Here is an 11,233-nt window from a genome sequence, read left to right as displayed (position 1 = left end):
CCAATACGAAGCCTTGGTGCGGGCGAAGCTCATCAACGGAACAACCCCACGGACGCCTTTGGGCACTCCACATGGTGCATTCCCTATCACCCGTTCGGCAACTCCATTCCCCATCCGCCCAGTAGCCTCACCCGCGCCACCCATGGTCTGCGCCCCGTCTCGGTGCCTCCAGGGTCACAGCGAGTTTCTTTGGCCCTAAACCATCCCAAAATGGTAATTTTTAAAAATTTCCGCGCCTACGGCGCGCAGAACTTCCATATAAGGCAGGAGGACACACCAAATTCACCCCTTGGCTGAATTGCACATTTCTGCCACATGTGTCACAGGTCACAGGCCTGCAGAATTGAACGAAATAGTACAGTATAATTGATCAAAGGCACATTGCACCAGATATTCATAATATTTTGAATATGATCAATATTGATTTAATGAAACTGGATATAATGATGGTCACCACTCATGGAATTCATCTGAGCAAAGTAAGCTGGTGAATATTGGAAGACGCCGCGGAAGTACAGGACCGTAAGTTTGGCTCCAACTTGAACTTGAAGCTTCAATTGAGCAAACACTGCCATTATCTACAGTGGCCCTGTGTGAAGCCATCTCACACTAGATACTTCCCCTGCGCCTCCCACACCCACATCCACCGCTTATGATGCATTAATAGCGCACGTTCCTGTTGAGCTATTCCGGGGCTGACGTCGGGCGCCCGGACCGGCACGCCACTGCCGCACCATATGTGGGCTGCTGGGTTGCGAGCCCTGCCACTAAGTAACCAGGCTGGCTCAGGCTCCCATGCAGCTCATCTCCCTCGTCTCCCTTCTGGCGGCCAGCAGCGCGGCACTCCCTTTGCTCGGTCTCGCGATACCCCAGGTGAGAGAACTGCGGTGGGCTTCAGTGACGAACATGATGCCAGTGTGCCATAGCAGAGGGTGGATGCGGGACATGCTCTGGATGCCAAAGGCGATGTACTGTTTAATAACATGCAATCGGTTAGTCGTCCTACGCGTGAATTGAAAGCGCATAACTCATCAGCGATTAGGACCATATTTTTCACGTTCAACAACTTCAACTTGGATCTGGAGGCGAAGAATATACTATGCGTCGTCCATGGCCGTTCGTGCGATGGATCAGCGGCGATCCACAGGACGTTACGGTAGCTGGAGAGGACAACGACAAACGAACACAAAGAGCAAGAATCACTGCAGAGGACCGCCGCGGATGTGTTGGCGATTTCCAGTGGTCGAAGCCAATTTGAATATATCATGATTGTATTTACATACATGCTTCTCGAATTCATTTCAACGGTGTATTGAGAGTGGATGTTGCAGTACAAATATTCCTTGAGGCTTGAACAACTACTGCCGCAAAATCACGAACGTCTGCGAAACCAACTGCAGCCCCAATCCAAGCGCCGTGAGCCACCACGCACGAAGGAGCACGCGCCAGCCCTCCTCCCTAACAACACACCTCGCGCAGTCTACCAACCCCTCATACGGCGGCTCATCTGCGTCCTCGCGGAAGCGCAGCACCTCATCGCCGGGCAGCGCGACCGCCTCGCTCCCGCCCCGGCGTTGCAGCGTGAGCTTCGTATTAAGCACGTGCAGCGGGTTCAGCACCAGCGTGCCAAGGAGTACGAGCGGGAGGCCGACGAGGACGAGTAGCGCGTTCGGGAGGCGTGGCGCGATTAGCTGCCACGTGATGTCGAGCGTCGGGATTACGAGGCCGGGGAGAACAGCGGAGAGTGCGACGCCTGGGGCGAGGTATAGTTTCAGTGGCGCGGCCTGCTCGGCGGGGGAGAGCAGCGCCTTGAGTGCCGGGCCAGGAGCGAAGGAAGAGAGGGTGTGCGGCGTTGTAATGGCGCGATTGGTCACAATCTCGAGGGGGACGAGGAGAAGGACGGGAATGGCGGAGAGAGCATGAGCGATGACTTGAAAATGTGAGCTTCAGATGGAGTGGACAAGGCTCCGGAAACGCACGGGGGACAAGTAGTTCCTGATGAGCTCGAGAGGGTGGGACGTATATCCGTCCATTGGGGAGGATCGTGGACCCCACAGCGACGAGCGCGAAGACGGGGGTCAATACGACCATAGCCACGAGCATCGAAAGTAGAGACGGCACTGCCCACGGTCAGGCTGCGTTGGAAATGAATAGCAGAAAGACGCACTGATTCCCTTATAAAGCCCAGCCCAGCCTTCAATACGATGTACGCGCTTCATCATTCCGAAGTAACCAACGTCATTCTCTGCTGGCGGCGGCGTTGCTTCGCCCTCGAGCCGAACACCACCCTGTTTCGGCGTGTAGTTCCCCCAGTAGCGGACCAGTGTGCCGATGAAGGGCATCGACACCGCGAATATCAGTCCCAGTGGGCTGGCCTCTTGTCAGCTTTGCGCCAACGAAGAGGATGTGGACGTACATCAGCGTGGCGATGGCCACGAAGACCGCCGTGAAAACGTCGAGCATGTGGTGTATGTGGTTGTAGTCGTGGAGAAAGAAGGAAGTGGGGCGTGTCCTGCCCACGCTCTTAATATATATGCTGTGGCCGAAGCGCCCAAGGCGGTGTTGCCCGCGACAGCATGTCGCTGCGGCGGGATGCACAACGCGCAAGCGCCGACTTTAGCGGCACCAGGACACGCGTCGCCCGTGGCTCAGAGTCGGGCACTACGCAGGGTAGTCCGTCAGGGGCGAAAACAACGACAGCGAAACGAGAAAGGTGGTGACGAATCGCACGATGACTCACCGGCGTCCCACGCTGCCAGCCTACATTCTGATCGAACATTCACGCACCGCCACGCTGCAAAAAGCGAATTTGTCAAGTCATCTGTTGTTAGGACAAGAAGGATTTTTCCACCCAGTCTGCCCATCCTTGTTACGGGCACACGCAGAACACTACACATGTTGCGGAGCATACTCATGATCTTGTTTATTGCAAAAAAAAATTAAGGTTGCATGATGAGATAAGAAGTAATGTAGAGTTGCAAGGTATTGATATGAGTGATGTTTGTATTCAAGGACTGTGGTCAATATAAGTCTTAGTTTAATCAAATCTGGGGGGTATCTCAAAGTGCTTATTTCTGACCCCTGGTTCAAGACTATACTTGTCATGCTAGCTGTATTTGTTCAAGATCACAGATACCTATAGTTTGCTGACAGAAGTTTAAACCTAATATTATGAATGGTCAAGTTGAAGCTGATTACTTGAATCTCTTCAAGTCTGGAGCATACTTTCAAAAGAAACTGTTACTTATACTGTAGCATTTTATTTAATTTGGCACTCAAAATGAGTGTGACATCGGTGCTGAACTGAAATTTTTAGCATCTGGCAGCTCCAAGTGTGACCACTGAAAGAATTTCGGCATATCACTGCGGCAGTGCACGGTCCTGCACCACCCAAAACTGGTAAATCAGTCAAGGGAATTTGGCATCCGGGCTGTCGAATATGACTGCTGAAAAAATTTCAGTATTTTAAGACCGTGACTGTGAATTGAATGAAATGCTATAGTATTGATCTTGTGAATATTTGAGTATCAAGCCTGTGTAGTTATATTTAAGATTACTATAAAAAAGACTACAATTGGGACTCGTGATGTAGTGGCATTCCACCTGTCCTGGCCTTTGGGTAAACCAAAAAGGTCCTGGGTTCAATCCCAGCAAAAAGCTGCCTAACGAGGGGTTCTAGTGGGTATTAAGGACAAAGAGCCTTGGAGTCCCACACTGTTTGTTCACACACTGTGTCATTCGTGCGTAAATGCATCCCCCCCGGTGGAGTAGTAGGATAAAGTCTTACTGCTTTGGATATTCATATGTCCAACCTTTACCAGAGCCTTGTGGGATGATCAATTATCAACTGCACAAGAGTTCACATATGGTACAGCTAAAAAAAAAAAAAAAAAAAAAAAAAAAAAAAAAAACTACAATTTAGAAACTTTGCATTAGAGATTATCAGCAACGAGTTTTTGCAAATTCTATATACAATCGATGTAAAAGATGCGCAAATTTTGAGCTCCACTTCACAAAATCTGTACACAAAATGGCAGTTTCGTCACCGGCCATAATATGATAATATGACCGAGGTTGGCCGGTGTCCTTCTAAAACGGCCTCTTTTCTCTTACTACGACCGGTCAACATTGCACGTACCCTCCAATCCACCATGCCCGTGATCCACCAGAAGCTGTCGCGCTATCTACTGCTCAGCCAAACACTAGGACTTGATGGAACCCATGTGCTACGTGCAGCGATGCAGGCAACAACAGCACCACCGGATGACATTTAGCGGGTAATCACGGCAATCAGGCTCGCATTTTATACGAATGCAAGTTCAAAGCACCTAGTGTGCCACATGGGACTACAAACAAAGCTACTACTCACTTGCCACCTCTCCCTGAGCCCAAACAAGCCCGTTTCAATCACCTGACTTCTGTACCGGGAAACGGCGCTGCCGTTTCCGTTTCAATTCCAAGTTCAACCCGTAACGGTCATAACATTGTTTCACCTCCACAGATCCTTACAGTATCTCCCTATGCACGCCCGGATATCGGAGGAACACGCATCAGTCTGCCTTAGTTAAAGCAGCTGAAACCCCAGGACTACTTGTACCAATTTCGGTCCGTCTCACAAGCAATCTAGTGTCTTATATATTCTCACGCATTTCTAGCTTCTATGCTGAGGACTTACAAACCTTAGTCAACGTGCCCAATGTTCCTCAGCCATTCAAGACAAAGAACCGTGCTGTGTTCTCTGACATCAAAGCTCTATGCTTACTTCTTACACGATTTCGGACCCAGGCGACCAATATCAACTCTCGATGCGATATGGGTGGAAAAAAAGGTGGTCTGGTCTGCTGATAATCTCTATTGCAATGTTATATTATATTCATATTTCCTCTCAGATATTCAATATAATAGGAATATATTCCAATATAATCTAGTGATCTTGTGAGCTGATCTCCAGGAGCACCTTGAATGGTCCCAGACAGCAGTGGAGGAACTTCTGCGAGGGGTGAGTCATCCTAATGTCAGAGGCATCCAGCCAAACATGGTCGCCAACCTTAGAGCCAGCCGGTATCCCTCATGAGTTGTTAATCAAGGGGTCAAGTCCATGGCGGAACCTGGTCACCTTGACCAATGCATTATGAATTGGAAAATGGCAATCATAATCCATCTTGCTATATTTGACTATTCTGTGGCTATAGTATAATATACTGTAGGAGTCTGTAGGGGTGAAATATAATGCATAACTCCCCCACTGTTTCGTTTCTATATTCTGAAATAAGTAATGCATAATAGACCAAGTGTTTCAGGTCCAAAATGAACCAAAAAATAGTATTCTTTAGGTAGGATTCTCAAATTTTTGCTAAATTTCCACCTTTGACTATGTATTCCCCGAAAATACATTAAACTTTTGCATGTTTGCCTGTTGTTGAGTAGAAATACCACTGATATATATGTTTATGGACCAAATATTTCAGAATATCAGGACCTCAACTGGTACTTTTGAGTGTCACTGTTTCAGTGTTTCTTGCTGTGTAACACATAACTCAGCTGGTGTTTCCTGTTTCAGTTGATTATATAAGTGTAACTGTTTCACCCCTACAGAATGCTACAGTAGTCATAATATAACATAATATATTCAGACATAATCATATTCAGGTGATTGACCAAAGGCATAATATATTAATATTCATAATATTCTGAATATATTCAATATTTAATCAACAATATATAAATCTGGCCAGCATGCCATACAAGAGATATATAGTCATATATTGACTCTGTACCCTATTGTTCTGAAGCATTGTTAACCACACTGCTTAAATACCCTTGAATGCTTGCTTTGACAATGCTTTCTCTTCAAAGGTCAATAAAATACCTCTGGGGATCCTCCCCCTCCGGGGAATATATTCCCATGATATGATAGGATACTGCAGCATGTGAGCACTGATGTGATCAGATGTTGCAAAATTCCACCTTTTGGGTACCCTTTTATATTTCTATCTATGCACCTGGAGCCTTTGTGAAATAATGACACACTATTTGTCTCAGCTCAATGTGAAATAAATCCACCTTAACTTGAGTCTTCAGTGGTTCAATGTCACAAACAACACCAATTCAGAGGATGCCAGTTGGCCAGTGAAGGCAAGCAAGAAGCACCGTAAAAGGATATCGTAAAGATGATGGAATTTGAAGACTGGGGTACAAGACAAAATCTACTCTACTTATATACACTACTACCATGTGTTTACCATGCCTAATACAAGAGGCAATGACATCATACTTTAGCCATGCCTTTATGTGCTGTTTGCCTCATGTCCAACTCCACGCTGTCAATCAACATTAGCATCGACATCTGATTATCCAATCACCATCTTATCGTCCATCTTATCTCCTCCTTGTCTTATCTTATCAACCAGGGCCAAAATAAAAGGTTTAAACGGCGAAGAAAAGGGTTTCTTGAACCCAGGGCTTGACATTCAACCAACTACTGAACTCAAGATCCAACGTAACTTAAGTCCAAACTAAATTATGGCTGCTATAGGTCTGAATACAACATTGAGCATGCTTAGGTAAGCATAAGTGCGCTTAGGTCTGGTTCTACAGGACTTAAGTATGATCATATAATCCTAATTTTCAATATTTTGAGGTTTCCAATATCAAAAGCTTCCTGATTTGGAAATTATAGAACTTAATTAGAGATGTTGTACCACTGCCATTGGAGCCATTTATCCCTCCAATGGCTCGTTAAATTACCACTTACAGTATCTATGAACATTATTTCTTGACATAAATTTGAGATTGACTATATAATAAGGTAATCTATTCTGTCCCAAAATCTGGTCCCAGAACAGGCCAAAAAATTCAGCTATTGGAGCTATTTAATGGCTGTGGTGCAACATCTCTATTGAGTATAGAACTATGATTGCTTGAACTTTCAAATGGTAATAAGCATTGACCAAGATTCTGGTTTCTTCGGATGATCCTATTGCCTATTTGTATCTAATAATACAAACACATAAGAACTGGTTAAATTTCATTTAACATGAGAAGATTTTAGTACATTGTATCTGTGTTCTTAATCTATTTTATCAGTTGATCCAATTAAAATTTCTCATCCTATAATAGGAAGTACTCCCTTATACTTCCATTTGCAACTATTAAGAGAAGACATTATTTGGAGCTTGCTTATGACAACTTAAGGTCAAGTAGAAGCTAAAATCAGAACTTAAGTGTCTCAATTATAGCTGCTAGGTGACACATATCCACCTGATAGCAGCCAGACATTCCAAAAACTAAGTCAATCCAGTCATCCTGAGGATCATCATCTCGGGCAAGATCATCTTCCGAGCAAACTGTTTTGCATAAGATGAATTTGATCTCGGCGCGGGATGTCTGTCCGCTTGGTTGCGACGGATGTGTAAGTAATCTGCCATACTAGTTCGTACGCATCGTCGAGGCTCTGAACCTGGAAGCTCTCCAATTTGCAGAGAAGTTTCAGGTCGAGATTCATACGAAGGACAGTTCATTGAACGGTTTCCCGCCAAGTTGCCATGCCGCGTTACTCTGGGCAGGGGTGACGTCACGGGCGGTGATGCTGTGCATCATCGATTGATTTCGCGCTCACCTGCCAATCGACGTTGCTAACTTATCTCGCTTCTTCCTTCCCTTCCTCCTTTACCCCGAACTTCACGGCTACGACTACGACCACCACCGACTCTCCAGCGAACGCTACTACGACCCGAACATGAGCTTCATCAAGCAGCTGGCGGATTTGGTGGAGAAAGTCCCTGAGGGCCTGGGGCATGCACGAGACGAGGTTGTCGGTGAGTCTCTTCGTTGCTCTCTTGTCTTGGCCCTGAGTCCGCCCTTTCCTCACAGGCCTTCTCAATCCTAACCGTGCGTTTGCTTCCTCTACTGGCCCCATTGCGCTCCTGACATTCACAAGGGCGCCACGACGACCCCGAAGAGATTCGCCGAGACGAAATTAGGGCTCAAATCAACGCGTCCCACCGCTTCAACTCATTCGCGACTGAAAGGACGGAGAACACAGTGAAATGGCACATTGATGGGCACGATTACATGTGGGCGGTCTCTGAGATGCTTGACAGCGCGAAGGAGTGCATCTTCATCCAGGTGCGTAACATCATTTGCGCTCCCTCCAGCGCTCAGGCGGGTCTTATAGGACTGGTGGCTCACTCCTGAGCTCTATTTGCGCCGACCCCCGGCCCAGTACCCCGAATGGCGACTCGACAAACTTCTTCAGCGCAAAGCCCAGGAAGGCGTCAAGGTCCATGTTATCGTTTACAAAGAAGTTACGCAGACAATGTCGATGAGCTCCAAGCATACCAAAAGCACGCTCGATGCCCTCCACCCCAACGTCGTCTGTCTCCGCCATCCGGACCACATCGGGTCCAAAGGTGCGTATCGACCTTTCTTCTATATGTCGTTCCGTTCAAGAGACCTCTAGACACCGTCGAGTTCTGGTCCCACCACGAGAAAGTTGTCGTTGTCGACAACCACTATGCCTGCATCGGCGGACTTGACCTGTGCTTTGGCCGCTGGGACACCCATACTCACCCACTTGCCGATGTCCATCCAACGGACTTCTCCCTCACGCTCTTCCCCGGCCAGGCACGGGCTTCTTTTCTCCCCACCTTCCAGCTTCGTTGACTGCGGTTTAGGACTACAATAACGCACGAGTTATGGACTTCAAAGACGTCTTCAACTATGCCAGTAATACGCTTTCAAGCTTGGAGACAGCGCGTATGCCATGGCATGACGTATGTATCCCCCCCATTGTTTCTAAGCTTTGCCCACACGCCCTGCAGGTTCACATGACGCTGACTGGCCCCGTCGTCCTCGATATCGTCCAGCACTTCACTGAACGTTGGAATGAGATCAAGAAGCGCAAATATCAGGACCAGGCGTACGACTCTTACCTCGTTCTATCCGGGCCCCGCTGATAGATGTTCATAGAAACGTCGTATATCTGGCCCTCCCTCATAACGTGCATTTTGCGCCAAACGAAGCGGTCGCCCAGCATCCAGAGCGCGAAACATGGCACCAACTTGGGCATCGCTATAAACAGCGTTGGATGGGGTTGCCTGACGACGAGCAGAAGGCACAGAATTTGCGCTACGCCCCAAGGCGGGCACCGGGAATGAAGGTGCAAGTTGTGCGGAGCGTGAGCGACTGGAGCCATGGAGTTTTGACGGAACGCAGTATCCAGAATGCTTGTGCGCGAATCACAGTCGTTCATTGGGAATTACTGACAAAACCTCAGATCGCCAGCTTATCCAGGAGGCTGAACATTTCATCTATATTGGTTCGTGCCCAACAAGAAACCTCCGCATGCACTGACTATTTTCGCCAGAGAATCAATTCTTGTGTGTCATTTCACTCAATGTCGCTCATTGCTAAACTTCGACAGCATCTCCACTACCTACGACAAGGACGAAGTCAAAAACCAAATTGCAGGGGCCCTAGTCGAGCGCATCATTCGAGCCGCCAAAGCCGGGCAAAAGTTCCAAGTCATCGTCGTAATTCCCGAAGTCCCAGGGTTCTCCGGTAACCTCAAGGACGAAGGCTCACTGAAGATCATCATGGCTGCCCAGTATCGCACGATCAACCGCGGCGGACACAGTATCTACGAGGAAATTCGCAAGGCGGGCTATGAGCCGTGCGTCTCTTTCACAATCGCTTAATTCTTGCTGATGTGGCTATAGTATGGACTATATCCGTTTCTACCATCTTCGCTCCTATGACCGCATCAACGCGCCGCTCTCGACCTATATCCAGAAAATCGAGGCGGAAGGTGGTGTTAAATACCACGAAGCCCTCGTCGCTCTTGCTCGCAAGTGGATTGGGCGTGAAGGCGGAGACCAGAAGACCGTCACGTATACCTTGCCTGTCCCGACGAAGGAGGGCATTGTGGTTACCGACACCAAGACCCCTCCCAAGACGGAGACGGTTCCGATCCCCGAAAGCGAATCTGAGGCACACCACATTCTCGAGAAGTTCGAACGGGCGGCGAAACGGGTGAGAGGGGACAATGATGTTGCGGACAATGTTGCGCAGCATATGTTGCATGATCGCACGAGCTTGTTGGAAGAGAAGTGGTTGGGGACGGAGCAAGAGGAGCTCGATGCGTATGTCTTTCCTGTTTTGTGTCTTGCCATCCGCTGACTACTTCAACAGCTACGTTTCGGAGCTGCTTTACATCCACACCAAGTTAATGATTGTCGACGACCGTCGTGTTATCGTGCGTTCCTTTCCCTTTCCTCTCACAGGTTTGGCTGACAGACCAACTTAAAGATGGGGTCAGCGAATATCAACGACCGCAGCCAGAAAGGCGACGGCGACTCGGAGATCGCACTGGTGGTTGAGGACGCGGACATGGTTGATGCTACCATGAACGGTCAGCCGTACCCTGTTGCGCGTTTCGCTGCCTCGCTTCGGCGCAAGTTGTTCCGCGGTGAGCTACTCTATCGTTGCCTGTCTTTCCCACCCAACTCAACTTGTGGAACCATAGAACATTTGGGCCTCATTCCGCCTCAGCAGGCCACCAAGAACGAGCAGCGGCCGACTGACTTCATGCGTCCTGCGCCTCATCCAAACCCGGACGAGATGAACCTCAAGCACGATGCCCTCGTCGCAGACCCGCTTTCTGTGGAGATGTTGACCTTGTGGAACGACACGGCGAAGAAGAACCGCGAGATCTTCACGGAGGTGTTCCGTCCAGTACCAACCAACCTTGTGCGGGACTGGAAGGCATATGATGTTCGTTCCTATGCCATTCTGCGTTCTAGACTAATTGTATTACAGAGCTACGTGCCGAAAGTTAAGACTGGCCATGTCGTCCCCGGAATCCCGCTCGACCGTGTGAAGAAGCAGCTTGCGCAGGTGCGGGGCGCGCTCGTCGAAGCCCCATTGGTGAGTGTATCTTACTCTAAAACGTCCGGACTTGGTGGACTGACCCAAACTACAGGATTTCCTAATCGACGACAAAGATTTCGTTGATGGGAAGGAATGGAAAGGGCTCAACCCGACGCTGCCTATTTATATCTAAGGCAAAGATATGTGAGTCCCACAATATGTGAAGATGTTGTATGTAAAAAATTGTGATCAAGGATTGAATTAGATGGGTTCTTACTTGAGAATAGAGAACGGGGTAGCCGCAACTTCGCGGCTCATCCAGTTAGTTCATCGGAAACGCAGCCGGTGAATTGGGCAAATGTTG

The 11,233-nt window shown here is 48.3% G+C and overlaps 2 protein-coding genes across 2 annotated transcripts; one reads left to right on the top strand and one right to left on the bottom strand.

Annotated features, from left to right (window-relative positions):
* Positions 1-1,358: 1,358 nt before the first annotated feature.
* Positions 1,359-2,514, bottom strand: MIND_00185200 (uncharacterized protein; the record flags this gene model as incomplete). The annotated part of the gene is made up of 4 exons (XM_037358763.1): positions 2,417-2,514; positions 2,168-2,370; positions 1,980-2,120; positions 1,359-1,930 (listed from the first exon to the last, which is right to left on the bottom strand). Exons 1-4 carry the CDS (start codon positions 2,461-2,463, stop codon positions 1,359-1,361), a joined length of 963 nt encoding a protein of 320 aa, XP_037223858.1. The 5' UTR covers positions 2,464-2,514.
* Positions 2,515-7,666: 5,152 nt separating this feature from the next.
* On the top strand, positions 7,667-11,062 carry MIND_00185100 (Phospholipase; the record flags this gene model as incomplete). The annotated part of the gene is made up of 17 exons (XM_037358762.1): positions 7,667-7,817; positions 7,873-7,890; positions 7,940-8,127; positions 8,177-8,411; positions 8,462-8,625; positions 8,676-8,774; positions 8,823-8,920; positions 8,971-9,230; positions 9,278-9,319; positions 9,368-9,380; positions 9,425-9,673; positions 9,720-10,142; positions 10,192-10,255; positions 10,309-10,468; positions 10,526-10,773; positions 10,819-10,926; positions 10,982-11,062. Exons 1-17 carry the CDS (start codon positions 7,739-7,741, stop codon positions 11,060-11,062), a joined length of 2,529 nt encoding a protein of 842 aa, XP_037223857.1. The 5' UTR covers positions 7,667-7,738.
* Positions 11,063-11,233: the final 171 nt, after the last annotated feature.

Source organism: Mycena indigotica (assembly GCF_014461135.1).
Source record: "Mycena indigotica strain 171206Taipei chromosome Unknown Mind.scaff0002, whole genome shotgun sequence".
NCBI classification, from domain to species: domain Eukaryota; kingdom Fungi; phylum Basidiomycota; class Agaricomycetes; order Agaricales; family Mycenaceae; genus Mycena; species Mycena indigotica.
Note: the sequence above shows the minus strand (reverse complement) of the source record. Positions and strands in the feature narration are given on the sequence as shown.